Raw genomic sequence first — 16,995 nt, 5'->3', positions numbered from 1 at the left:
CAGAATCTCAATGTCAAGTAAATCTAATGCTCTAATATTTTAGTACAGCTATTTTATGTACCATGGTGCTCCCTTATATATAGTATGCCTCTGCACAGATTATAATAGAATAAACATTTACACACACACACACATATATATATTCAGTTCATCAAAGGTTACTTTTGAAATTGTCAGATTATTTGGCTCCAATTTTTTAAAGAAAAATACAATGAAATGTACTATGGAGAATATATTTTGTAGTTGATTTTTCTCAAGTAGACTACTGTGTGTTTTTTTTTCATCACTGAGTGTATTACCTTGCAGGCATCTTTCCCTCCTTCTTTATAGCCAGCACAGATCATCTGTTTGTTTACTTCATAATCTCTATATTTTTTCTGGCATTCTTCATTTGGTACCAAAGGAATATTTGCCTTTTGTAGGCTATTTTGGATTTCCCCTGTGAGGTAATCAATATAAAACTTCAGAAGGAGGAAATACGATGAGTCTGAAACTACTAATGTCTTAAAGCAAATCAGTGTTATGAACCTTTCATTTAGGTAATTTCTTTAGGTAAAAATAGTAAAGGGTGAAAAAGTAGAGTTAATCACACCAACAGAGAGACACAGAGAGAGAAAAGCAAAAAGAAATTGATAAACAGAGAGCTCCATGTACTGGCCTCTGATGTCAATGTTAGGACAACCCCAGCACCCCAAGGCTGACCAGATTCCCTGCCAACCTCTCATCCCAGTAGAAATCTCTCAGAAATTCCCTCTTATCACCTCCAACCCCAAAGCTGGAAATTCTTATCTTTCAGTTTTTGTTTTATATATTCAACATGATCATTTAAAAATATGTGATGTTGGGGGGGGAACTCACCATATGCTCAGAAGAGTATTTTGTTTTTTAACTATGCAAATATTTTCCACGAAGAACGATTTATTCACAAATAATTACATTTCTGCCCGTGTCCAGGTTCCCCTGGAACATATGTTGGGAGCTCTCCTTTCTTAGTTAAGGTTACTCTTAAAATTTCTTTCTGCCTTAAGGTACCAGTCAAACATTTAGAAAATTTGAATTCACTGAATAAAGGACTAAGTCAGGAAAGAAGGAAAGATCTTGATGAGCTTAAATATGTAAAGAATGTGCAAATTTTATTCCCTATAGTGTCTATCAAGAACAAAACTTTGGAAAGCGAGAAAAGTCTGTTTCATGGGAAATCCGAGGACAATTTAAAAACACCAACTACCCGTGAGCAGGGCTTCTTAAACTGGCGTCCACAGAAAGAATTCACTTGCTCTATACACTTGGATAGGAAAATACATCCTTATTTTCACCAATCTCCAACTGAAGTCTAACACTACCTTCAGCTATGAGTGCAGGCAATAAAAATGGGAGTGTTAGTAGGATGGCTTTGCCATTAGTCAAGAGCACAGATATTTTTCATCACACTTGTGATAGTTTCATGTGACAGCTGTGGCTGATATTATGGTAGTTACTTGAAAAACTTACTATTTAATATATTAAAGAAACTCATGCATTCCCGTATTGCATCTTTTTGAAAGTATTTTGATAACTCTATTGCAATTTCACTTGTTTCCTTCATATGTCTATATGTTCTTTTTAAGTATTTAAAAGCACCACGACAGGGGTGCCTGGGTGGCTCAATGGTTGAGGGTCTGCCTTTGGCTCAGGTCATGATCCTGAAGTCCTGAGATCGAGTCCCACATGGGGTTCCCCGTGGGGAGCCTGCTTCTCCCTCTGCCTATGTATCTGCCTCTCTCTATGTGTCTCTTATGAATAAATAAATAAAATCTTTTAAAAAATAAAAAAATAAAAGCACCATTACAAAAGTGGCTCATAGGCTTCATCAGATTACAGGAAGGATGCATGAAACAACAATAACAACACAAAAAACATTTAGAGCCTTCCAGAAAAAGATGGTGTGCCTGCCTCTACTCCTGACCCTTAGTATAAAGGCAAAATAATGGCACTGAGAGAAGGAAACACTATTAGTAGTGAGGACAGGATAGGCTTGAGTGGTCTTATTAGCCCCATATGGGACAAATCCTTTATCCCATAGTCAAACAAGTGACCTTTATTATTAAGTAAGATTCTTAAGAGGTTACCTTATAAATTTTTCCAGATCCAAAGAAAAATACATCTTCTCAAGAATCAGTGAGTAAATATTTGAGAATGAATAGATTGGAATGGTGATGAGTTTGGATAAAATTTCAGACAGAGGCCAGTTAAACTGATTCACTCTGTGTACCTTAAGGTAAAAGACTTGTTTTAAGACAACATTTAAAATATCATGCTGGGGGCGCCTGGGTGGCTCAGCAGTTGAGCATCTGCCTTAGGCTCGGGGAATGATCCTGGATTCCTGGGATCGAATTCCCACATGGGGCTCTCTTCATGGAGCCCACTTCTCCCTCTGCCTGTGTCTCTGCCTCTCTCTCTCCCTGTGTGTCTCTCATGAATAAATAAATAAAATCTTAAAAAAATATATCATGCTGTACCTCTTTTGTGAAGCCCCATCCAGTTACCCAGCAATTAGTATAAGTTGTATTTGTATCATCTTTGGAAGGGAGGCATATTGGTTTTTGGAATTCTGAAAGGTAATTTTTAAATTAGAGTTTGATTAAACAAAGTTATAGGTATTGACTTTAAAAATACACAACTTCCTTTTTCCATATTCTCTTTCTCTAGCGTACTACCATGAAAAAATGAGCTTTTTGCTTTCTATTTGATTGCTAAGACCAATGATTCAAGAAAATTTCTCATTATCAGAGTCATTTTCACATGACATTTTTGGTGCCAAATTTTCTCAATTAAATCTTAAACTCAGAACATGTATTTCTGTCAAAAGCATTTAGAAGTATTTTACTCTGTGTATGTTACTTTCAATAGTAATAACAGTGTCTCCACTGTTTGAAGCACTATTTTACGTGCTTTAACTTACTAATTAGCAATTTTTATGACACACCAACAGGTGACTGTCATGCTCATTTTACAGATGCAGAAATTCGAGGTGCAAAGAGGTAAAAGTAACTTGACCAAGGTCACGTAATCATTCCTGGACACAGAGGGTATTCACCAACTGTGGAGCATTGTGCCACGGAGGCCACACTTCCCACCACCACACTACCAGCTTCCCAGAGCTTCCTTCCACTCAAGTTAGACCTGGGAATTAGCATCTGGCCCTACTAGTCTTCATATATTCCTAACATGCCCAAAGCCACAGTCATCGTGCTACTCTTGCCAAAGGGAGCCATGCTTCCTAAACAGCCAAGACATTTCCCATGTGTATTATTTCAATAATGCATATGCACCTGGATTCCTACCTGAAGAGACCAATTTCTACTTCTTATCCCTTAAATAGAAGAGATTTATCCAAGTCACAGGTGTTGTCTCCCTTGGCAATTCCTCAACTCTCTCCCAACTCCATCAACCAGAAACTAAAGACAATCTCTCCAGATTCTACCCTTTTGCTCAAATTGATGTGAAAATTTAAAGCTGCTGAACTCAGCTGAATAGCTTCTCCTTAAATATGCTACATACCTGTATAATTCAAAGGAGCCTCAAGTTTTATTAAGGCAATATCGTAACTACCACCGTCTGTGATTTTGTAATTTTGGTGAATGATAATCTCTTTTATTTGCGAGAAAGGTGTTTCTTTTGTAATCTCTGACAGATTTAAAATGCCACTATAAATGCGCCAAACATCTGGCAAGGAGAGTCTAGGAGGGAAAAATAAAGACTCATTTGAAACCAGAAATACAGCCTTTGTTTTTGGCCTTTTTCCTTTCAATTTTACCTTTTGAAATTGGTGCTTTGGGCTGGGAAGAAAATACTGCAAATGGCATATTTTTACTTACCTAATTTCGCTTCCTGGCAACATGTCATCACTACCAGCAGCAGCACCGAATCTCTGAAGATTTAGTTAAAAACATTGAACATGTGCATTTATGTAGTTATTTCGTTACTGTAAGTAAAAATGCAAGAGCATTGCTGTCCCAAATCTGAGAGAAACTGTCTGGGAGAGACTCATAGTTTATTGTGGGGAAATCCTGCTCAGTTCAGCAAACCTGAAAGCAATCGCTTCCATGAACTTGTCAGACTGATCGTACACACGCCCCCCTCACTGGGCAAAATTGGGAGGCTTCAGTGATACTCAAAAGTCATCTTTCTAGGCCTCTGGCTGCAGCAAGGCGAGTGGGAGCATCAGGCATGGGGCTCTGAGAGGAACTCCAGGGTGGTTCCAGACAGTAGCAGACAAGCCGGGGATCACCTGCTTCTGTAGGGCCAGGCTGAGGACAACAGAGACACAGGAGAACACCTACTCACCAGAGACCACTGAGCAGGAAAGGAGGAGTGAAGAAGGTTCCTAAGAACCTGAAGGATTCCCTACCCCCATCATCTTGGAGACAGCCCAGGCCTGACATGAAGAGCCACCTGCAAGATGGACCTGAGTGACAGGCTGAGCCATGAGCAGATACACCCAGCCTATGTGACTCTCAGAGGACCCCCCCACCAGAACTACTAATGACCCAAACTAATAACTACTAATGACTCAGAACTAACCTGAGTGACCCGGCACCCTGAGCGGATGCACCCAGACTGTGGGGCCCTCAGAGGACCCCCACCAGAACTACTAATTCTCCAGTTTGCCTTGGCCTGTTCTAGAAAATTATTTGTGTCATTAATGAAAATAAAGCTCACCTCATGGCATGGCCAAAGAACAAAATCAGAATATAATAGAATATAAAAATAAATATAAATAATAAAATATCGATAGTTTCAGAAGTGTGAAAATTTAAATTAACTCTTTTTTAAAGGATTTTATCTATTTATTTGAGAGAGCATGAGTGTGGGGAGGGATAGAGAGACAAGTAGATTCCCCGCTGAGCATGGAGCCTGCCGTGAGACTGAATCCCAGGACCCTGAGATCATGACCTGAGCCACAGTCAGTTGCTCAACCAACTGAGCCACTCTGGCACCCCTAAATTAATTTTTTAAAATATGAATACAAAGTAAATCTAAAATTAAGACCTAAAACAAAGTCTTATCTTTTGTAAAGATTTGGACGTTTTTATCATCATGGAGAAATGCTAGATAATATTTGCATAAAACTCTAGAGAAAATCATACAAATAAGGGCACAAGTGATCTTCTTTCAATAAAATCAGTGTTTCCGTGTACATTATCTCTTACAAACTCAACAACACTGAGCCTTCAAGAATGAAAATTCTTAATATAAATTGGTGCAGCCACTGTGGAAAACAATATGGAGGTTCTTCAAAAATTTAAAAATGGAACTACCTTAAGATTCAGCCATTCTGCTTCTGGGTATATATTCAAAGAAAATGAGAAGACTACCTTGAGAGTTATCTGCCCTCCCATGTTCACAGCAGCATTATTTGTAATAGCCAGGACATGGAGACAACCTAAGTTCATTAATAGATGAATGATTTAAAAAATGTGGTATAATATATACAGTGTCTGTGTATATACACATATATAATATATACATATGCATACATGTATTATACATATGCATATAAGCATGTCTGTGTATGTGCACATACAATGGAATATTATTCAGCCATAGAAATGAAGGAAATCCTGCAATTTGCAACAATGTGGATGGGACTTGAGGGTATTATGCTAAATGAAATAAGTCAGAGAAAGACAGATGCTATATGTTTTCATCCATATGTGGAACCTAAAAAAAACTTAACTCATAGATGCAGAGAACAGATTGGTGGTTGCAGGGGAGTGTCACGGCAGGAAGGAGTAAAGGGTACAAACTTCCAGTTATAAATGGGTTCTGGAGACTTAATGTACAGCATGGTGACTGCAGTTAACAATACTTGAAACATTGAAAGTTGCTAAGAGTGCGAATCTTGAAAATTTTCACTACCCACAAAAAAGTAATTATGTGTAGTGATGGATGTGCAGATGTCTTAACTAACCTTATTAGGGTAATCATTTTGCAATGCATGCATATGTGAAATCATTACATTACACCTTAAACTTACACAATGTCATATATCAATTATATCTCGGTAAAGCTGGGGGGAAAAAAAGGATGAAAATTCTTGGTCCTAAATTGGAGTGCATTTTGTGAAAAGGGAGGACCTACTATTTCCCCTTCACAGGGTCTTTCCTTCCAAGTCAATAGGATTTCCCTTTAGCAATGCCATGTGTAGCAGAGCCACTACCTGGAGTCCCATGCTGCTATGTGGCAACCATGAAGGAGCCTTGCTCTGCTCAGCAGTACCATTGACTCTGGTATAGTCAGCAGCCAGATCCTCAATCCTGACACATGGCAACCAGGGACCTACCCTCTTAGAGCAAGAGGGAGAATTCTTTGAAAACAAAATACCTCCTGAGAGAGACCAAGTATCTTTTATTTTAGGGCTATTTGTATTTCTTGCTATTCCTATGCTTTGTCCATTTTTACATTTCTTATTTAATCATAGCTTATTGGGGGGGGCAGTGATTTTATGTTCTAGGTATAGAGCTAAGGACTTTTAAGTGTATCATGTAACCCTTCTAATAACCTTATAATTAGATATTATTGTTCCTATTTTGCAGACAGGAAAATAAAGAGAGATTTACAAATCGCCCAAGGTCACTCATGCCTCCAATAAGTGACAGAGCTGTGACTCAAGCCCCATTCAGGTACAAGGTCTAAGTGTTTTAAAACTTTAAAACCCTGCCACATGTACAATTTTCCTTATAAAGTAGAAATATTTTACCAGATTTTATTCACTGAAATATATAACCACCTCCCATTTTTGTTTTCACTCTATTATTGAGTACATTTGTGAATCAAAGAGCTGAAAGCAAAAGGTCTATGGGCCTGGAAAATTAAGTCTTTGAAAAATACATTTGGGGAGTGGTGGATGGAGGTGGAAGCAGGTGGGGCATTTTTTCTTATTCTTTAAAGTAGGAGTGATAGCGCCCCGGGATTGCCAGCCCTGCAAACAGGCCGCACTGTGTTCTGATGGGTCAGATCAGTCAGTGCTCAGAGAAGCCTCACTAGCTGTTCAACATTTTGAATATCAGCCCTGCTTTAAAATGCCTTTTATTATATCTGCCTTAAAAAAAAAGTCTTTTATTAAAGAATAAACTTTGATGAACACACTGACATGATGTTCAAGAAACTTATCATAGATTCTTCCAAACAAAAAGGGAGGTCAAGACTCTGGATAAGACACACGCCGTACTTACTCATCAAAGCAATGGGCAGCAGTGAGGACCCACTGGCGTCCAATGATTGACCCTCCACACAAGTGGCTCTGAGCTCTCAGCTTCACTTGCAGGCTGACCTGCCAGGGCCACTCTCCCCAAGAAGAGTTGGTTCCTCCAACAATGCGTGTGCTCGTTTTTGTTGTGCAGACTAAAAAGAGAGTCTTAAAGTTAATGGTTAGCATTAGAGGCGACTCAGAGTTCTTCTCAGCCAAGGAAAACAAAATACATAATTCTGCTATCTGAAACTAAGCAATCGATCAAAGCAACACAGGAATCCCTTTACAGTTCCATGAAAAAGTGAGGCTCACTCACCAGAACTGTCCCCACTTTTACACAACCTCAAAGAATAACCAGAGCTCACTCGTGTCCCATATGTCATCCCAGTTGGGGAACCATCCAAAGATAATCGTAAGGAACACTTGCACCTAGATAAAATGATCAGGAGAAAGATTAAACTTTCAGAGAAGGGCATAACTCATGCAATTGTCTTTGAAAAATAAATGTTCACTAACTTCTCTCCTCTACAGTCTTCTGGGCGTAAAGAGTAAGTAAAAAACTGACAGCGAATCATCTTGGTACAAGTCTCTTGGCAAGCATTCACTCCTTCAGCAAAGGTCACATTCAGTTCTTCCCCTTCAAAATCCACTCCTGAGTAAATTTTGGAATGACACGGCTCTGTGTGAATTAGAGACATAAAAAGATACAAAATGAAAACAGCTATAAACCACATTTATCCGAGGTTTTGGTACTGGGGTTTGTTTCTTCGCTATTACTTGTTAGAAGATCATGAAGTGTATCACATTTTATGTGCTATTATTATTGAATTACATTACCAGGCAAAGCTTTCTTGCAGGTTAAAAGGCTGTATCCGGACATGGCATTTTTCTGAGAAGTGGGTGAACTTGGTGTCCCGCTTTTGGAAGTCTTAAGAAAGCAAACATTTCTATTAAAAAAAAAAAAAAGCAAAAGAGAGAAACAAAGCTGTGTTAAAGGCAAACACAAAACTCTTCATGTTTTGAAAATCACCTCTGCAAATTTTATTCCTCTGAGAAACTCTTTTGAAAGTAAAGCAGACAGAAAAAAAAAAAGAAAGAAAGTAAAGCAGACCACAGGATTCTCTCTAATAAATCACAGAGATTAAATGTAAACCAAGCCACATCTCTGTCTAAGGAAAACTGATAGGCACAGATAACCTAGAGAGAGAAGAATGGTAAAGTTCCACCTTCTCATTGAAAATAAAGCAAAAAAGGGAAAATGAAAAAGAAGAAAGAGCCAACACCAAATTCTAGGCGTTTCTGTGGCTGATGCTATTGTATTAACTATACACTCATCCCTTGGCTCCACTTTTGTACAGAAAGAAAAGAATAGATTACCTGAGGGTAAAGAGGTCAATCGGGATAAACAGGGCTCTAGTTTCTGAGGCAGGAATTAGAGACAATATTAATGGATATGCTGTCAGTGAGTGGTTTTTACTTCAAGTTAATAAGAGAAAACATTTAGATCAGTAAGAAAGGCATCTGATTCTTTTCTTCCACGGCCATTGTTCCATGGATCCAATGCTATGTTTCAGGAAGAGAAGGTAGGTGGACAAGTTGGCTAAGCTCTTAACTAATGTACACCTGGCAGGAAACTACCTACTTAAGCCCTGGCTTCAAGTGCTCTGAGGAAATGAACAAAGGTTTTCAAAAACCCAAACTATAAAATTACAGTGATGACAGGATCGTAGCCAATGTCACACGTTCTTACTCACCTTTGCGGTTCTAGATGCCACGCCTTTGTGTAGAATGTAAAGAAGAGGCAGTTGGGATGGTAGGTGCAAATGGTTTGGCACACAAAAGCATCTGGGGTGACAACTCTGGCAACGTCCACATCCGAAAATGCCAGGTGCTGGAAAATGTTCATGTGGCAACCTGTGAACTCACAGAGGGGAGACAGTCCTCAGCAAATGACATGACACTCAAGTGACTTGTCCTTTGTCATCCTATCTAAGGAAATTTTGACTGTTTGTTATTCATAGCACCACATACCCTAAGTGAAGAAAAGGTCCATTAAAATGGACCTTTATCCTCAGACTTGTTTGCCATTTGGAAGAAGGAAAAATTGGTCTAAATCTGATAAAAGATTTCTATGTCAGAGAAGTGAAATATCTCAACCTATACTCTCGGCTCCATCTCAATCTATGCAAAATATGTAAGTTACTTAGCATATGTTTAGATTTTCTTTCTATTATCCTGACCCTGAATTCCAGATCTTAGGAGATAAGGTTTTGTGTTACATTTTCTGAGCATTACAAAAAAGATTTTAATAAAAACAGATTAACAAAGATACCAGGTAGCTAACAAAAATGCCATGTGCCCATTGAAATTAGAACAGGAGAAAACCCACTTTCGTTATCTTTATATAATCTTATTTTCTTAAAGATGTTATTTATTAATGAAAAAAGAGAAAGAGAGGAGGGATAAGCAGACTCCACTCTGAGTGCTGAGCCTGACATGAGGCTTGATCTCTGGACCCTGAGATCATGACCTGAGTTAAAATCAAGAATCAGATGCTTAACCAACTGAACTACCCAGATGCCCCTTATTTTGTGTCTCAGTTATGTGTTTATTTGTGTTCATATTATTTACTCGGTTTACTCAATTTGATAACAAATTTTGTTAAAATTGTGGAATAATGATAGCAATTATAGGAAGGACAAAAAGAGTCCTAATTTAAATGAACATAGGTGTTTCAAGAGAAAGTACCTCTAGTGACATGATATCATCATAATGATAATAAATTATCGTTAATAACACCATACCATAATATGGGCAGTCTTGGAAATTCAGCCTCTACTAATTAAATCTTTAAAGAAAAAAAAATGCAGACTCTGGAAGCTGGAAGAGAACTTAGAGGTCATCCCTCCTGAGGTGGGACATCCATGCAACAACCACAACCTACAACTCCATCCCTCTAGGATGTTCCTGACAAGTTGTTTCCCTTTTCCTAAGATATTTATAGTGACAAAGAGCCCACTACCTTGTGACAAGGCCCAATTTTTTTCTGGTCCTTTCTAAGGGTTAGAATAGTTTTATTTTTTTCACGGTAGCATCTACCTAGACCTGCCTAATGGAACCACACAGGTTAATTTAATCCGTTCTTCAATGACACCCTTCTATAAACAAAAAATTAAGACAGTCATCCTGATCTTGTTCAGGTTAAATGCCTTTGACCTTCTCCTTTAGCCATTTTATGTTTTCCATTACTTCTAGATATCCTACTCTCCTGATTCCCCAATTCTGAAGTACTCTGGGTGTCCATTGCTACGTATGAAACATGCAGCACAGAATTGTCTAGTGTTGCAGTTGCTACTTGACCCGTCCAGTTGACAAAAACACAAGAGCTATCCTGTTAAGAAGAACCATTTTCTTTTTAAAAGCTAGTTTTTTGGTTTCATTTGTTTTGTTTTGCTTTATCAGAAGCACTCTAGGGTGTTAGTGGAAATGGCAGGGGAAGGACCCCTGAAAAATCCTCTCCTCCATAAAAATAATGTGAGTAGAGGCAAAATTGTCAGTGTTTTCAGAGCTCTAGAAATTAATCAAAATTAATCAGATTATAACAGTCCAGGGAGCATTTGCTCAAGAGAAACAGCTGAATCTCTGTAAGAACAGTGAGTTTTGTGGGATTTTAATTTGCCCTATTTCCGTTCTCCTCTCCTCAGTTCCTTGGAAATACCCCCACAATCATGCTGAAAACCAGCAATCCAGCAGCCCTGGAGGGGGCAGGATGGGGTTGGGGCAGGATGCTCCAAAGCTCCATCCCCAGCCCCAGCTAAACCATTATTTGACCTGTGTGGATGTTCTCAGGAACTATTCATGAGGACTGAGTTTATTTGACATGACTCAGAGCCTCTTCAGTGTAAACAGCCTGTTCCTTGCAAGTGTTTGCCAAGAACAAAAAACAAACAACAACCAAAAAGTGGCAATTATGTAACATTGCAGCTTCCTAAGGCAGCAGTAATAGCTGGAGCAAACAATAAGCTGACAAAATTCTTAAAAGGAAAATGAAGGGAAAGAGGGTGGTGGTGAAAATCTTTGACATAAAAAAAAAGAAAAGAAAATCTTTGACATATTCCAGGGAATCTAGAAGGCCATCTACAAGTACAGGGCTGTGTGCATGAGCAGGGCTGGGCACAAGTCCATAAAAGATCTGAGAAAGTCCTAACCCCTCAGGCCTGCTGACATTGCACCCTGGGTGGGCAGAAGGCCAAGGCCAAGGCAAAGTTGTGAAATGCCTGTCTGCAGGTTGGTAGCGTGCCCCAACACTCACAAAACGCCCCTTCGTCAAAGCCCGAGAGACTTACTGTTTCCAGGCACATATGGAAATCTATGCCTAATCATTAGCTAAGTATTAGGAAAATCAAGTAGAAACATTCCTGGTCATATCTACAAAGAATAAATACAGAATTAGTTCAGGAAAGTCACCAAAGAGCAGTAACAAAAAGTGGTAACAACAGCAGACTTTGGGGAAGGAGGGAATCTGATTTCCAGCATTACTGTATGCTATAATTTAAAAGGTCTAATTTTTTTACAAAAAAATACAAGCCATGCATAGAAACAAGAAACTATGGCCCCTACGCACAACATAAATTTTTGCTAAGAAAGTACCAACTTCCTCATCTACTATGCAGAGACTTTATGTTGGCTATTTTATTTTTTATTTTTATTTATTTTTATTTTTTATGTCGACTATTTTAAATATATTCAAAGAACTAAAGGAATCCACATCTAAAAAACTGAAGAAAAACCTGAAAAGATTGTCCTGACAAATAAAGGATATCAGTAAAGAGATAGAAATCACACTTGTAAAAAAGAACCAAATGTGAATGTTAAAAATTAAATAATCAGTAAATTTGAACCAGAAATCTGGTACCCATCACAGAGGGGATGTGCCAGAGGGGAAAGGAAACAAAGAGGAAAAAAGATGCCTTGTTGCCAATTTCCCAATCTCCCTTGGGGTGGGGGGTCTTCACCCAGCACCGATGCGGAGTTTGGCAGGAGCTGGCACTGGATACTGCGTAGCATTGAATGTTGGTGCTTTGGTTTCTGTGACATCCTACCACTAACAGACTGATATGCTAAATAAGGTGGAGGGACAATTTTCTGGGTAATTCAAACAACAGCAGCACTTTATTGATTCATTATGGTTGAGTCATTTCACCAGACAATGGACACCACCAAGAAATGACATTATAGTTTTCTCTGCAATGTAATTGCATTAGTTTCCTGCTGCTGCTGTAACAAATTATCACAAACCCAGTATCTTTAAATAATACAAATTTAGTATCTCACCGTTCTGGAGATCAGAAATCTGAAACGGGTCTCACTGGGCTACAATTAAGATGTCGGCAGGGCTTTGTTCCTTCTGGAAGCTCTATAGGAGGACCCATTTCCTTGCCTTTTCCAGCTTCTGGAGGCTACCTGAATTCCTTGGCTCATGGATCCTTTCTTCATCTTGAAAGCCACCAGTGTGACCTCTTCAAAACTCTCTCTCTCTCTGACTACAACCTCTCTGTCTTCCTTTTTCTCATGAGTACTCTTGTGACTACATTTGGGCCCATCCACATAATCCAGAATAATTATCTCCCATCTCAAAATCCTTAGTTTAATCACCTCTACAAAGCCCCATTTGCCATGTATTGTAACATTCACACATTTTCAGGAATTAGGGTGTAGATTTCTTTGGGGGATTCTAATTCTGCCTACTACGATCACAAAGTAAAATAGTAGCCATACAATTACCAATTTCTGAGAGTGCACAGGACTTCAGTGAGAATCCAGATACCACATCAGCCAGCACCTTTATACTGCTGGGTGTTCCTCCTGGACCATTCTTTAAAAGGCAGCTGTTTCTAAATATGAAGAAAAGAGGTTACTTCTCTTCCTAAACTGCAAGATCCATGTAGCAATCCATTTTGCATTGAAATGATCCTTGGTCAGTGGGAAATAAAGCAATCAGAACAATGACTTTGATCCTGAGTGAGTCCAGGGTTTGTATTATTAATCAAAAAGACATTTTTCTGCTCTGCACATGCAAGGTTAGAGTGAGAATGGAGTGGGGGATATTTTTCAGACAAACCCTCATCTCCCAATCCATGGAAATTATTCTCCTTAGCAAAATGACACCAAAACTGAGTAAATAAATAAATAAGCAGAGTGGTTAAGTCTCAAAGCCCTATTTGGTTTTCCATTGTAAAAAAAAAAAAAAAAAAAAAAAAAAGTTACAACAAGTACAATTAAATCTTACAAGCACCATCAGAAATAATAAACACCATGAATGTTACTCACCGGTACTCTAAGTTGTAAAATGTTTCAGTGGCATATGTGAAAAATTGGCAGTGAATGCTATTGGTGCACTTTTTTTGGCATTCTTCAACACTTTTTACCTTAGAGACATTAAAATTGACTCCTCTCATATCAATTCCTTTATGAATGTCTCGGTGGCAAGCTGTACAAGTAAAATGCATAGAGCAAATTCAGTAAGCTTTCCTTCTAGAACTAGATCATCAATTAGGATAGTTTTGAAGAATGATATTCTGTTTTTCACGACTGCCTTTTTAGTGAGGGGATTTAGAATTTTTCTGACATCACTACATTATCAAACTCTGCTCGAATTAAAAACACTCCAGTATGTTTTAGAGCACTAGCATGGAGAAAGGGTGACTTTGTTTCCAAAACTGTAAGGTATATGCAACCATATGGGTAATATTTCATGATCAATGAGCAGTGGAAGACAAAGCAACGGCAGTGAGGGCCCTGGTGATTGTTCCAGGGGTTCGCATTATTAAACAAACTGATGTGCCCTCAACTTCTTGCATTGAGTGAAGGAGCTTCTCTATCTCTGCTTATTTCTCAGCTCTCAACTACTCCTGTCTGTGAATTTCATCTGTAAGCCCTGCCATTGACATCTATGTGCCAAATCACTATTAAAGGAAATAATCTTTGTATATTTGTGATGAAGCCATTTATATTTTCTTTATATTTTTGTTCAATTTCACTTAAGCAATCTTTCATTTGACATGTATCTTATATACAAAAAAATATAATTTTTTTGACAGACAGCAAACCAAATTTATGATTTAGGCTTAAAAAAAAAAAAGAAAAAAGAAAAGGCACTCAGATTTGTTAGTTAGACCCTTGGATAAGGAAACCAGAAGTATAACCATAATCTGTTGTATGTAATGTTCCACTCCTAACGGTATGGTTGAAAAAGTCATACTACTAGATTTAATAGTGGGAATGACAGAAAGAATACAAACTAGTAGGAAAACAATATATTGAAGTGGGCAGGGCAGTGGATAACTCACAGTGATTCATGCCCAAAGGAGTTTGCAGATTCTAGAAATGTAGTCTCTTTCCAACTCTGCTGCACATCAGAAAAGAAACCAGCTGAGTTGGGATGAGATACTTACAAACTGAAACTTTTCTTTATGATCAGTGGAAAGCTATAAACCTACCTGTAAATGTTTTAAACTAAAGTTGGTCCGAAGTTTAGGGACTTTATGTCCTGGGGAGCAATTATTCACTTTAATTTGAGATACTTGGGGAGAGTTAGGAGGGAACATTAAATCAAGTTCTGTAAGATGAAGTTTGAGAAAAAAAAATAACTAGGAGTACTGAGAAAAGCAAAATACTGTTCTTTAAATTTTACTATGATAGCATAATTAAAAAGAATGCTTAATTGAATAATTTATACTAAGTTGTATTAAGATATAGGTTCGATCTTATAACATAGGACACGTACTCATCCTCAGGTAAACTCCATGTTGGCTAAGTCAGATCCCCATGTTCCCAACTAAGGACTGATTCCTAACAAACTGCGGGCACAAAGCACCCATGTGGATTGAGGGAGTGGTATTCAGTATTCATGGGGGAGGGAAGGATAAGAAATGTTAAAACACCTGAAATTTGACACTACAAAACTAAGTGTAAATAGTAAAGGCAAAATAGCAACGATGTACAGTCACAACATGGTTATTTCAAGGTCCTGCCAGCCCATCGGTGGAGAGAATCTTTTCATTACTTTTCACTTTCAGGTCAGAGAAATAGTTTATCTGCCTTAAATTAGGATAGGTTTGGAAATTGTTTCCCAAGACATTGGTAGCAGTGTCAGAACTTGAATTTCCTGAACTCTTAAGTCCTCACATTTTTTTCCTAAGAAGTATTATTCTTATTAGCAAGATTTATAGAACACAGACCTTCCATTTGAGGGCTTAATGGGGTTTCTTAACCTCTGTGTTATTGACATTTGGGACCAGAATATCCTTGTCAGGGGGGCTTCTCTGTGCCTTGTAGAATGTTTAACAGCCTCTCTGACCTCTATCCACCAGATGCCAGTAGCATCCCCCCAAGATGTGACAACCAGAAATGTCTTCAGTTATCGCCAACTGCGCCCTGGATGAAGGACAAAACCACCCCTGGTCAAGAACCACTAGCATACAAATCATCTCAAGTAAAACAGGGAGACAGATGCCCTCTGTGTTCTCTCTAAGATTTTTATGTGCAATCAGCAGTGGGGGAAGGTGACAGCCATCATTTCAATGTGTATTCACCTTCTGCAAATCTTATATTGCAGTGCTAATCTCATTAGTGATAGAGGCTCCTTGAGCATGTAACTGATAAAGACAAGAGGAAGGATACATCCAATAAATAGTGTCCCCTCAAAGTGCTCCCTTCCAAATGTCCAAGGCAGTACAGAGCTTGAACAGAACCTGTTTTAAGGTAAACCCATTATTCATTCAAATTTAGCTAAGGCATCAACAGCTTACCACTTATTTGATGACCACATTGCTTTAAGGAATGTCCAGAAATTGCACTTGTCCATGACATTCTTGGCAGGGTTTCTGTAACACTGTCTTTTAAGAAGCAACCAAATCTGTTTTTAAAAGAACTTTCAGTTAGAAAGTAGAATAATAAACACGCACTAGAGGAAATGTCTAACATTTTTTATACACTAATAACTATGACTAGGAATAAGGAAAATAATAGAGCTTCCCTGACACTTGCTGGAAAAAACACTTGTAGAGGAAATTCCATAAAAATCTAACAGCCTTTGTAATACTTAACCTCAGTATTATTTTTCTTTATTAAAAACACTTTTAAATACAGAAAGTCAATCATATTAAAGAGGTAATGACTTTTCCCGTGTTCCTAAAATTTGGGGTATTATGCTTTCACCTGGTGAATGTTTTTACTTAAGAAATTAAATCAGTTATGAGAGCTGGATCTACCTATGCTGTTCAGCTTGCTTATTAATTCCTTCTAGTTTGCACTAACAGAAGACTTCATTCTATCTTTAACATCAATATTAATGGTTATTTTTCACAAGGATTCTAGAACCTAACTCAACTCTAAATAAAAAGTTGGGGCAGCCTGGGTGGCTCAGTGTTTTAGTGCCGCCTTCAGCCTAGGGTGTGGTCCTGGAGACCCAAGATCAAGTCCCATGTCAGGCTCCCTGCATGGAGCCTGCTTCTCCCTCTGTCTGTGTCTCTGCCTCTCTCTCTCTCTCTCTCTCTCTCTCTCTCTCCCTTTTATTTATAAATAAATAAAATTTTAAGAAAAAAGGTTGGTGCCTCTCACACACACTCTGGGTTTTCTGTACAAGTTTAATATGTAGAATTAGAGGGTGATTACCTAATTCCAAGTTTTTCGATTCAAACAGAGTTAAGATAAAAGAAAAGACTTATGAATATGGAAATGAGAACAGTGAAGAAATGCTC

At 38.3% G+C, this 16,995-nt stretch overlaps 1 protein-coding gene across 7 annotated transcripts in view; it reads right to left on the bottom strand.

Moving 5' to 3' along the window:
* KLKB1 (kallikrein B1) overlaps nt 1-16,995 on the bottom strand; it is a 34,557-nt gene that overhangs the window by 705 nt on the left and 16,857 nt on the right. For 3 of the 7 annotated variants that reach the window (XM_077848803.1, XM_077848800.1, XM_077848802.1), the window contains exons 4-13: nt 16,045-16,151; nt 13,565-13,724; nt 13,019-13,128; nt 8,989-9,148; nt 8,072-8,181; nt 7,751-7,913; nt 7,551-7,663; nt 7,218-7,386; nt 3,541-3,719; nt 1,140-2,590 (exon numbers count right to left, since the gene is read on the bottom strand). In XM_077848803.1, the coding sequence (XP_077704929.1) occupies nt 2,475-2,590; nt 3,541-3,719; nt 7,218-7,386; nt 7,551-7,663; nt 7,751-7,913; nt 8,072-8,181; nt 8,989-9,148; nt 13,019-13,128; nt 13,565-13,724; nt 16,045-16,151 (1,387 nt within the window). In that variant the 3' untranslated portion in view covers nt 1,140-2,474. The other 4 variants (XM_077848805.1, XM_077848801.1, XR_013352703.1 and 1 more) reach the window with 4 other exon arrangements.

This window comes from Canis aureus, chromosome 15 (assembly GCF_053574225.1).
Source record: "Canis aureus isolate CA01 chromosome 15, VMU_Caureus_v.1.0, whole genome shotgun sequence".
In the NCBI taxonomy this organism is placed as follows: Eukaryota; Metazoa; Chordata; class Mammalia; order Carnivora; family Canidae; genus Canis; species Canis aureus.
This window is presented reverse-complemented; position numbering and strand designations above follow the sequence as displayed.